Below are 12638 nucleotides of genomic sequence, written 5' to 3'. Positions count from 1 at the left end.
CCCCAGCCAGTGCGCGCACAGACTCCTGGGAATTGTAGTACCCATTCGGTCGCGGCGCGAACCATGGCGGTGACTAAAGAGCTCTTACAAATGGATCTATACGCGCTGCTTGGCATTGAGGAGAAGGCGGCAGACAAAGAGGTGAGAACCTGAGCGGGCATGGCAGCTCTTCGGTCCTCGCGCCTGGTCCCCGCTCTCTAGGCTCCGCCCTATACTGGACCGGCAGCGAGTCCCAGCCTAATGTCTAAAAAGGGGGTCCTCCGGGCATTTCCTGACAGGCTTAAGGACCTCGTTAGGGAGGGAGGCACTGAGGCTTAGAACCTTTCGACTGCGCCACAGTGTGTGCAGGCCGGTTCGAATCCCAGAGCCAGGCCTGCTTTTCTGCGCCTGCGCAGCCGCAGTTGCACGCTGTTTTACCTGTGTGTGGAGGTGTTTCGTTTCCGTTTCTAAACTAGCTGCTTTAACTTCCGGTGGAGCCTGGGAGAGAAGAAAAGTCAGCTGTCTAGGCTTTTCACCCCCTCCTGCCCTGGATTTGGCGTTCCACTTATTTTCAGTGTTGGTCAGGGTGCCCAGGGTGAGACAGATCAAGATGGACTTGAGGTTCCTGTCACTTACTCCTGGATTGTGCTGGTAATTCTAACAGGCAGAGCAGTTCATCAGATAAAAAGTAATGCCCACCTGGCTGGGCATGGTGGTGCGAACCTTGGGGACTGGAGAGAGGAGAATCAGGAGTTCAAGGCCAACTTCAGCTTGTAGAGTGCAAGCGCAGCTGGGTTTACCTGAGATCTTGTCAAAAAAAAAAAAAGGGGGGGGGAGAGAAGGAAGGAGGATCAGGAGTTCAAGGTCATCTTTGACTATAATGTGTAAGGAGTTTCTAGCCAACCTGGACTCCAGAGACCATGTTTAAAAAACAAAACAAGGGGCCTGGAGAGATGGCTCAGTATAAGAGCACTGGCTGCTCTTCCAGAGGTGCTGAGTTCAATTCCCAGCACCCACATGGTGGCTTACAACCATCTGTAATGAGATCTGGTGCCCTCTTCTGGCCTGCAGGCACACATGCAGACAGAACATTGTATACATAATAAACAAATAATCTTTAAAAAACAACAACAAAACAAGCCGGGCAGCGGTGGCGCACTCCTTTAATCCCAGCACTCAGGAGGCAGAGCCAGGCGGGTCTCTGTGAGTTCGAGGCCAGCCTGATCTACAGAGCGAGATCCAGGACAGGCACCAAAGCTACACAAAGAAACTCTGTCTCCAAAAAAAAAAAAAAAAAGAAGAAAGAAGAAGAAGAAGAAGAAGAAGAAGAAGAAGAAGAAGAAGAAGAAGAAGAAGAAGAAGAAGAAGAAGAAGAAGAAGAAGAAGACAAGCAAACAAAAACCACAAAACAAACAGCAGAGAGAGGTTCCTTAGTGACAGACTTGTGAGGAGGACTAAAAGCCAGGTCCCCTGATTCATAGCTCAGGTTCATGCCCCTTCCATCTCATTTCCCTGTACAGTTAATAATACTGAGGAGCACCAGCACTCCATTTTACTTCATTTAGTTTTTTCTCTGAATTCCAAAAATATGAATCCACTTCTCTGTTTGATCTATCCAACATCCAAAATTGAACTTAACTTTTCTGCCCAAACCTGTTTCCTCCTTGGAATCCTTTATCTTTCTTTATAAATGCCACCACCATCTGTCTACTCAAGTAGGATGTTTATTTTTTTATTCATTTACATTGCTGAGGATTAAACCCAGATTCTCTTACATCAGGTGATGCTGTACCACTGAGCTATGCTCCGGCTCAGCTTTTCTGAGTTACTCTTGACACCTCCTGATTCTCTCCCCACTGCCCTCTTGTCCATCACCGGGTCCTTGTGACCTAGCCTTCCAATGATTCTCACACTTGTTCACCATCCCTGCCTCCTCCACCGTCTGTCTAGCCCACTTCTCTGTTGCTGGTCTGTTGTACTGTAATCTGTCATGCCTCTCCAATCCACAGAAAATTAAATGATCCTAGTACTTCCTTAAAACCCTATAGGGACAGGACTGTAATCCCAGGCTAGGGGGATTTGCAGTTCAAGGCCAGGCTGGGCTACTTAGAGAGACTTTGTCTCAGTAACAATAATAAAACAATCACATAACAGTCAATACAGTTCATCACTCACACAGAGACACATCAGTGATGTTCTTCCTTCCCTTCTGTCCTTCTGTTAGTTCATTTTTGTTTGTTTTTTGGAGATAGGGTTTCTCTACACAGCCCTGGCTATCCAAGAACTCACTATGTAGACCAGGCCAGCCTTGAACTCACAGAGATCCACCTGCCTCTGCCTTCTGAGTGCTGGATTAAAGGCATGTGCCACCACATCAGGTTATTAATCCATCTTGTTTTTACTTATCCTTCAGAACTCAGTTTAGGGTTGGGAGAGAATCTTTGCCTAGTGTGCATGAAGCCCTGGATTTAGTCCTCAGCACCACATAAACTAGGTGTTGTTGTATATATCTATAATGTCATTTGGGAGGTGGAAGCAGGAAGATCAGAAGTTCAGTGTCATCCTTGGCTTTATAGCTAGTTTGAAACTAGTCTGGGTCAGAAACTGCCTTAGTTTGCTTTTTATTATTTTGAAATCCATCATGGCCAAAAGCAATCTGAGGAGGAAAGGGCTTATTTTATCTTAGTCTTCCATGTAACATTGCATTGCTAAGGGGAGTGAGGGCAGGAACTGAAGCAGAGATCATAGGAAACGTCGCTTATTGGCTTGCTCCTGCTGGCTTGCTCAGTTGGCTTTATTATACAACCCAAGATCACCTGCCTAGGGATGGCACCTCCCACAGTGGGCTGGGCCCTTCCACATCAATCATCAATCAAGAAAATGACCATCAGGCTTGCCTACAGGGCAATATAATGGAGGCATTTTCTCAGTTGCGGTTCCCTCTTCTCAGCTATCTCTAGCTTTTTTCAGGTTGACAAAAAAACCTAACCAATACAGAGACACTATCTAAAAACAAATAAAAACAACAACAGGAATGGAGAAATGGCTCAGTGGTTAAGAGGCATTTGTAATTGGAGTTTTCCCATCCTGATGCCTCACTCCCTGTCCTGGAAGCTGCTTCTAAATTACCACACAGAGATTTTATATTATTTGTAAATGCTCAGCCAGTAGCTCAGGCTTATTACTAACTAGCTCTTACATTTTAAGTTAACTCATATTCTTTGTTTATGCTCTGTCACATGGTGGTACCATTATTAGCATGGCACGCTCATCTACTCCCTCTGCATCTCCCTGTCGACTCCTGACTCCGCCCTTCTTCCCAGCATTCTTCTAGTCTGGCTCTCCTGTATAACCTTAACCTGGCTGTTGGCCAGTCAGCTTGTTTAGTAAACCAATCACAGCAACACATCTTCACAGTGTACAAAGGGATTATTCCACAGCAGCATATACTGCTCTTCCAGAGGATCAGAGTTTGGGGTACCTATAGCCATTAGCCTTGCAGACATCTGCATTCCTGTACATACATACACCCGTGTACACATACATACATACATATATATATATATATATATATATATATATATATATATGAACCCAACTCAGTTAATTGGCTCCCTCAGAGAGGTTTTGCCTATTATGCCTCAACCCCCATGCTGGATATGAACCCAGGACCTTGCTAGGCAAGGGTTCTACTGGGCTACACCCCAGGCTTTGCATCTCTTATAGCAACTGGCTCCCCTCCTTTCCAGGAGTTAGTATTGTTCTGTCATTATTGCCTCAGGCCTTAATCCTTTTTGTGTGTCTGCCTCTGAGAAGCAGATCTGGTTGCTCAGCTCACTTCAGTAGTAGTCCTGGCGCATAGCAGGCTCTTTTTTTGTTGTTGTTGTTGTTGTTTATGTTTCTCTGCCTAATTTTATTATTATTATTATTATTATTATTATTATTATTTATTTTACAATACCATTCAGTTCTACATAACAGCCACAGATTCCCTTGTTCTCTCCCTTCCTGTCCCCCTCCCCTTCCCCCCAGCCTACCCCCCATTCCCACCTCCTCCAGAGCAAGGCCTCCCCCAAGGACTGAGATCGACCTGATAGACTCAGTCCAGGCAGGTCCAGTCCCCTCCTCCCAGACTGAGCCAAGCGTCCCTGTACTTCAAACAGCCAACTCATGCAACAAGCCCAGGACCCGGCACCACCTCCCCGTTGCCTCCCAAACAGATCAAGCCAATCAACTGTCTCACCTATTCAGAGGGCCTGATCCAGTTGGGGGCCCCTCAGCCTTTGGTTCATAGTTCATGTGTTTCCATTCGTTTGGTTATTTGTCCCTGTGCTTTATCCAACCTTGGTTTCAACAATTCTCGCTCATATAAACCCTCCTCTTTCTCACTAATTAGACTCCCAGCGCTCCACCCGGGGCCCAGCTGTAGATGTCCGCATCCAGATTCCTCAGTCCTTGGATGGGGTTTATGGCACAACTATTAGGGTGTTTGGCCATCCCATCACCAGAGTAGGTCAGTCCCGTAGCAGGCTCTTAATAAGTCTTTGTTGAAGGAGTGAGGAAAGCGCTAGAGACCACTGTGACGACATGAGAACCAGGAGCCTAGAACAGTCAGTGTTGCTCTCTGGACCTGGTTTTCCCCAAATGCAAAATGAAGAATTAGGGCCAGTGACATGGTCAGAGGAAAAGAATACTTGCTGCAAACCTGATGACAGAGTTTAACCCCCAGAACACCCGTGTTGGGAGGAGAGAACTGACTCCTGAAAGAAGCTGTCCTCTGACCTCTGCTCGCTCGCGCTCTCTCTCTCGCTCTCTCTCTCTCTCTCTCTCTCTCTCTCTCTCTCTCTCTCCCTCTGGTCTCTCTTTCTCTCTCTCTCTCTCTCTCTCTCACATACACACACACACACACACACACACACACACACACACACACACACACACCTCTAAGTAAATATAATTCTTTTTTAAATGAGGCATTAGGAGGGCTGGAGACATGGTTAAGAGCACTTGTTGCTTTTGCACAGGACCTGGGTTCAATTCCCAGCACCCACAGGACAGCTCACAACCATCTGTAATTCCAGTCCCAGGGAATCTGACTTCCTTTTCTGGCCTCTACGAACAGTGCATAGATGTACACGCAGATATACATTCAGGAAAAACGTTAATACATAAAATAAAATAAATAAAAATGAAGGATTAGGGCAAATTATGGTTTTAGAGGTCAAATAGTCCATTATTATTTTTTAAAAGAAATTATTTATTCTGCTTTTCAAGGATTTCTCTGCCCTTGCTGTCCTGGAACTCACTTTGTAGACCAGGCTGGCTTCTAACTCATGTAGATCTGCCTGCCTCTGCCTCCCAAGTGCTGGGAATAAAGGCCTGTGCCACCACCATCCAGCTTATTTAAATGTCTTTTATTAATTTTTTTTTTAGATTTTTTCATTTTATTTATTTTAGATTTAGTTTTATTATTTTTAATTATGTATGTATATCTGTGTATAAGTATGTGGACATGAGTGCAGGTACCCACAGAGGCCAGAGGAGCTGGGTTCCTTGGAACTGGAGTTACAGATGGTTGTAAGCCACAATGTGGGTCCTGGGAATTGAACTCAGGTCCTTAGCAAGAGCAGGCAGTGCTCTTAACTGCTAAGCCATCTCTCCAGTCCCTATTTTATTACTTTTAATTATGTGTATATGTGTGTGCATGTGAGTGAGATCTAGAATTACAGTTATGAGTCACCTGACGTGAATGCTGGGAACTGAACTTGTGTCCTCTGCAAGAGCGATATACTCTTTTACCTGCTCTGCCATTTCTTCAACCCCCAGTGACTGTTTTTTTAGTGGATATGCACTCAGAATGGTTTTTACATGTTGAAAGTATTGTAACAAGGAAGCAAACAGAACAACAAAACATCCCAAACAACTCAATTTAAAATTTAGGTCAAAGTGAGGCTGGAGAGGTGGTTCAGTGGTTAAGAGTGTAGAGGACCTGCATTTGGTTCCCATCACTCATGTTGGGTGGATGACAATTGCCTGTAACTTCAGCTCCAGGGGCATCAGATGCCTTTGGCCTCCTTAGGTACCCACAGCTCTGTGTGCATATCCACACTGAGATACACACAGTATCTTACCAAACACACATGAGGACCTGAGTTCAAGCCCCAGCACATATATAAAAACCCAAGTGTGCCAGTGCATACCTGTAATCCTAGTGCTAGGAGGGGCAGAGACAGGAGGATCCTGGGAGCTTGCTGGCTAGCCAGTCTAGCCAAATCAGTGAGCTCCAGGTTTAGTGAGACCTTGTCTCAAAAAGTAGCTGGGTTGGGTATGGTGGGGCAGGTCTTTAATCCTAGCAATTGAGAGGCTGAGACAGGTGGATCTCTGTAGGTGGACTTTTCTTTCCCGACCACCAGTTCCCAGATAACCAACCTGAAGACTCAATAGTAATTACAAATGCTTGGCTGATAGCTCAGGCTTATTACTAACTAGCTCTTACACCTTAAATTAACCCATATTTCTTATCTAAGTTCTACCACGTGGCTCATGACTTGTTTCCTTTGTGTCTGTCTGGTGACTCCCAAGACTCTGACCTTCTTCCCAGCTCTCCCGTCCAATCTCTTTCTGCCCAGCTATAGGCCAGTCAGCTCTTTATTAACCAATGAGAGTAATACATATTTACAGTGTACTGTAGCTGGATGGTTTCTCCAGTTCTGTCCAGCCCGCAGCCGCTTATAAAATAATCATTCAGAGGCTTATATTAATTATCAATTGCATGGCCAATTGCAGGCTTCTTGCTAGCTAGCTTTTATAACTTAATCCATTTCTATTAATCTATAAGTTGCCATGTGGCCGTGGCATGACCGGTCTCCTGGCATCTTGCTGTTCCTTCCATGGCAGCAGCTGGCATCTCCCCTCTTCTCCTTTCTTCCCATGGCAGCAGCTGGTGTCTCCCCTCTTCTCCTTTCTTCTCTCCGTATATCTGTTTAGATTTCCCGCCTGCCTCTAAGCTGCCTTGCCATAGGCCAATACAGCTTTATTTATCATCCGTTCAGAGCAACACATATTCACGGCATACAGAAAGACATCCCACAACAGTGTACAAAGATTGTTCCACAGCAGATCACTGTGAGTTTTAGCCCAGTCTGGTTTACATGGTCTACATGTCTCAAAAAAAAAAAAAAAACAAATGGCAAATTAGGATGAGATACTGCTTCCTGTCAGCCAGGATAGCTGTTATAGAGAAATGAAACTCCAAAGCCAAAGTAAATACACAGACTAATTCAAGGATGTAGAGAGATGGGAACGATTGGGCATTGCTTGTGGAATGGCTGTTGTTAAATGGTATGGGGATTTCTCAAGATGATAAATATTAAATACAGGGTTGCCATATGGTAATTGTGGTGTCTTGGATGAGATGTCCCTTATAGTCTTGGGCATCTGAACACTTGGTCCCAAATTGATGGCACTGTTTGGAGGTTGAAGAGGTGTGGCCCTGTTGGAGGAAGTATGTCGGTGGAGGCAGGCTTTGAGAGTTAAAATACTTTGGTCATCAGCTGGGCAGTGGTGGCGCATGCCTTGAGTCCAAGCGCTTGGGAGGCAGAGGCAGGCAGACCTCGGAGTTCAAGGCCAGATTGGTCTATTGGTCCACAGAGCAAGTTCTAGGATAGCCAGAACTACACAGAGAAATTTTGCCTCAAAACAAAACACAAACAAAAAAATTAAAAAAAAAAAAAAAAACAACCACAACCCACACAACTTTAGCCATCCCAATGTGTTCTCTGCCTCCTGCTTGTAGCTCTCAGTGTGAGCTCTCAGCTTGTTTTCCAGCCGCCATGCACGCCTGCCGCCATACTTCCACCTGTGATCGTGACAGACTCTCATCCCTCTGGACCATAAACCCAATAAACCCTTGCTACTGTAAGTTGCCTTAGTCAGGGTGCTTTGTCAGGTTCTCCTGGAGCCAAGAATGTTCTTGTTTGTTTGTTTGATTGATTGATTGATTGATTGATTGATTGATTGATTGATTTTGGTTTTCAAGACAGTCCTGGCTGTCCATGAACTCAATTTGTAGACCAGGCTGGCCTTGAACTCACAGAGATCCATTTGCCTCTGCCTCCCGAGTGCTGGGACTAAAGGTGTGCGCCACCACTACCCAGCTCCCAAGGCTGTTCTTGAACTCCTGATCTTCCTTCCACCTCCCAGGTGCTGGGATTCCAGGTGTGTGCCCAGCTTCTGTTTATGTTTTAAGTTGTGGTAAACATGTATAACATAACATAAAATGGAGCATTTTTCCATTTTGAATAGAATTTTCAGTGGTATTAAGAACATCCACATTGCTATCTATCACTACCATTCCATCTGCAGAACTTCTCCATCATCCCAGATAAAACCTTGTACCAAATAAATATAACTCCCATTTTCTCCTCCCCTAACCCGTGAAATCCTAGCTGCTGTTCTGCTCTCCTCTGTGACTATGATTCTGTGCACCTCCAGTAACCTTTGTCATTTTATTTGTGGCTTATTTCATTTAGTGTAGTGTTTCCAGGAGTAAACATGTAGCTTGTGTCAGAATCTCCTTCCTTTCTAAGGCTGAATTCCATTGTGTACATTTGTATTCGTTAACCTGTTGATGAGTATCTGGGTTGTTTTGCCTTTTCAGTACAGCGTATAAGGCTGTGCAGATCTGTTTGTGCTCTGTAGTCTCTGGGGATGTAGCTCAGTAGCAGAGAGCTTGCTTGTGTTACGGCCCCTGGAGTTTGACCTCCGGCACCACCACAAAACAGAAAAACGTCTTTTGGATATAAACCCAGTCCAGAGCCACTAGGCTGTATGTTGCTTCTGTGTGTAGTCTCTTAGGACCTGTGGTGTTACCATCCACGGCAGCAGTACCGCCGTAACTTCCCCCCTCCTCATTGCCAGCATGCTACTTTCTACTTTTCCTGTTTGGGGTGACAATGAACTGGGCCACCTATGAGGAGTTGTTTTTTTTTGTTTTTTGTTTTTTTTTTTCCTGGGGGCAGGGGCTGTTGAGACAGGTTTTCTCTGTGTAGCCTTAGCTGTCCTTGAACTCACTCTGTAGCCCAGGCTGGCCTCAAACTCACAGAGATCCACCTGCCTCTGCCTCCTGAGTGCTAGGATTAAAGGTGTGCACCACCACCTGGCATATATATATTTCATGTATATGGGTATTTTGCCTGTATGTGTGTCTGTGCACCACATGCATGCAATGCTTGAGGAAGTTTTACTCATTAAATCTAGACTTTTAAATCTTAATTTGGTTTGATTTGGATTACTACATCGGCAGAGAGACTTAATTGTCGGGGTACGGGAACCTTTCAGGTGTCCAATCACTTGGAATTGCAATTACAGATGGTTGTGAACACCTTTGGGTGCTGGGAATCAAAATTAGGTCCTCTGCAAGAGCAGCCTGTTTTTATTTATTTACTTACTTATTTGTTTTGTTTTTTGTTTTAAACTCACCTTAACAGACCTGTTTCAGAGACTTTTACACCTAATACTTCTGCTAGAACATTCTTTGCTCTTGGCAGCTGGGCATCTAATTGACCGGTGGGAGAGGCTTTCCCTGATGAGCTGTTTCAATTAATTGTCCCACACCTTCAATGAGCCTTGTCTTTCCAGGTGTGAGACCTCACAGGTGCATGTTATGTTAATGTCATTGGCTTATTTTTGGCCTCTCCCATCAGGGTGTAAAAAATCCTGGCAGAGACTTCCTGTTTTGTTTGCTGCAGTTTCTAGCTCCTAGAACAATGCCTAGCTCTTGACAGATGTTCAGTAAACACTTGGTGGATAATTGAAGGAGCATACACTGTTATTTTCAGGCACAGTGAAGTTAGTAGACCAAAAGTCAATGTATTTACAAGATTTTGATTCATAATGCAAACTGCCTTGCAGAAAGGTACTGGTTTACATTCCCACCAGGTAGGTAGAAGGTCGCCCATCTCTGCTTGACTCGCTGACATTTGACAGTGGTGCAGCAGGCACCCAGTGCCTTGCCAGGGCAGGCACGCCCTGAACCTTCACAACGTCGAACTTTCTTTTCCTTCCTTCTCGTGTGTTTGTAGAAACGCACTTGGGTTTACATTTCCCGTAAACATTACTTCTGGTGATGGGAATCAAGTCTTGTACACACCAAGCATCCCCTCTTCCACTGAGCTGTCTCGTAGTCTGGAAACATTTTTATTAAGTGCCTACTGGGTGTCAAGCTGTGCCTGGTGCTGATACAAATGCGAACAGAAGTTGTCCCTGGTGAGTGGCCACTTCTGTTTTGTTTCTAGCTTCTGTTTCTTGCTTCTGGATCTCATCATTTTGAAATTCAGAGGCTAACAGTAGTTTTTCTAGAAACTCACATTTTCTTTTTCAAGTTTTTTGTTATTGTTGTTTTGTTTTGTTTTTATCATGTGTATGTGTCTATTTGTTGGGCATGCACACATGGACGCAGGTGCCCATGAAGGCCAGAGATCTCCTCCAGCAAGATTACAGGTGGTTGTGAGCCGCCTGATGTGGGTGCTAGGCATTGAACTCAGGTCCTTTGCAAGATCAGTAAGTGCTCTTTACTGCTGAGCCATCTCTGGCCCCCCAAAGCTTACATTTTCTAATCCGATGATTTCGTACAGACACATGCCATGCATAAAGTAAGAGTTTTTCTAGCTTATCTTCAGTGAGGTCAAGAGTTACTGCCGTCATAGCTGCCGCGGTTTGAGGGTGGGTGGACACCAGTGTGGAACGCCCTGCCCTGCTGTGAACTGTCAGTGTGTCCCTGGTCTTTGCACTCATTTGTAGCCGTGGCTAAGGAAAGGACTTTGGAGTCAGGCTGCCTGAGTATGACTTACCTCACTGGTAACTGTGAACAAATATTTGGCTTCTCTTTGCTGTGGCTTCCCCACCTGCCCAGCGGAGTGACGGCAGCCCCTCCTGATGACATTGCTGTGAATCTGGATCCGTACAAAGCGTGCCGTACAGCACCTGGCATACTACCAGCTAGTTCTTGTTGTTTGCGAGCTCTGTATTTTTTTTGTTTGTTTGTTTGTTTTGGTTTTGGTTTTTCGAGACAGGGTTTCTCTGTGTAGCTTTGCACCTTTCCTGGAACTCACTCGGTAGTCCAGGCTGGCCTCAAACTCACAATGATCCACCTGGCTCTGCCTCCCGCGAGTGCTGGGATTAAAGGCATGCGCCACCACCGCCCGGCTGTATTTTGTTTTTTGAAACGGTTCTTATAATCCAGGCTTGTCTCGAATGCCTGATCCTCCTGCTTCTCCTTCCCAAATAATGGGATTGTGAGTGAGCACCACCACGTCACATTGATTGCATGTTTTAAAGTTAACTACTTATCCGTGAGGTGCACACCTGTAACCCCAGCACCTGGAAGGCACAGGCAGGAAAATTGCCCACAAGTTTGGGGCTATCCTGGTGTACACAGTTCCAGGCCAACCAGGGCTACATTATCAAGATCGTGCTTCAGACAACCTAAATAAGAGCCTGCAAGATGGCTTAGCAGGTAAAGGTACTTGATGCCAAGCCTGATGCTTGACAGGAGCCTGGTTGACAGGATCAGGGAAGGCTTCCTTGAAAAGGTGTTTTTGTCCAAAACTGTAGGGAAAAAAGATTATCAACATATTTGGGGCCTGGAAAGATTGCTCAGTGGTTAAGACCATTTGTTGTTGTTGTTGTTTTTTAAGATTTATTTATTTACTATGTATACAGTGTTCTGTCTGCATGTATCCCTGCAAGCCAGAAGAGGGCACCAGATCTCATTACAGATGGTTGTGAGCCACCATGTGGTTGCTGGGAACTGAACTCAGGACCTTTGGGAAAGCAATCAGTGCTCTTAACCTCTGAGCCACATCTCCAGCCCCATTTGTTGTTCTTGTGTAGGACCTGGGTTTGGTTCCCTACACTCATGGTGGCTCACAATCATCTATAACTTCAGTCCTGGGGATCCGGTGCCCTTCTCTTGTTTCCATGGGTACCAGGCACACACATGGTACCCATGGTACAGACCTAAGTGCAGGCAGAACCACCTAAAATGGGATAACAATCCAACCCCAAACCAGAAAACCAGAAAGGAGTCCTCATGATTATGTACTGTGTCATTGATCTACAGAGGCTCTGAGACATGTCCAGGACTATCCAGTGAATGGGTGTCAGCCTCAGACCAGGCTCAGTTTCATAGTCTTCCCAGTCCCTGTGAGTTTTCCCTTCAGTTTTTAGCAGCCTGGACCTTCATTTGAAACCTTTGAAGGATATATAGCTTATTTGATCTTGGCAGGTATTACTAAATAAAGCAGAGTTCTTAAAAACACATTTTGATTTTTAGTTATTTTATTGTGACAGAATCTCATTAGCCTAGGCTGCCCTTATGTCTGAGACTGGATTTGAACTCCTGACCCTCCTGTTTCATATTCTCAAGTGCTGGGATGACTGGTGTGTGCTATCATGCACCACCAGCCAACTTCATTTGTTAGTAGGTTTTTTGTTTTTAAGATTTATTTTTATTTTATGTGTATGAGTGTCTTGCCTGCATGTTTACATGTCCATCACATGCATGTCTCTTGCCTGTAGAGACCGGAAGAGAGCATTGGATTTCCTGAAACTGGAGTTACGGAGATTTGTGAGCTTCCGTGTGGGAGCTAGGACCTGAA

The 12638-nt window shown here is 45.1% G+C and overlaps 1 protein-coding gene across 1 annotated transcript in view; it reads left to right on the top strand.

Annotated features, from left to right (window-relative positions):
* The first annotated feature begins 11 nt into the window (after window positions 1-11).
* Window positions 12-12638, top strand: part of Dnajc17 (DnaJ heat shock protein family (Hsp40) member C17) — a 33676-nt gene continuing 21049 nt past the window's right edge. The window contains exon 1 of the mRNA XM_042275964.2: window positions 12-141. Within this exon, the coding sequence (XP_042131898.1) occupies window positions 64-141 (78 nt within the window). The 5' untranslated portion in view covers window positions 12-63. The remainder of the gene's footprint in view (window positions 142-12638) is intronic.

The sequence above is a fragment of the Peromyscus maniculatus genome, chromosome 4 (genome assembly GCF_049852395.1).
Source record: "Peromyscus maniculatus bairdii isolate BWxNUB_F1_BW_parent chromosome 4, HU_Pman_BW_mat_3.1, whole genome shotgun sequence".
Taxonomy (NCBI): Eukaryota; Metazoa; Chordata; class Mammalia; order Rodentia; family Cricetidae; genus Peromyscus; species Peromyscus maniculatus.
This window is presented reverse-complemented; position numbering and strand designations above follow the sequence as displayed.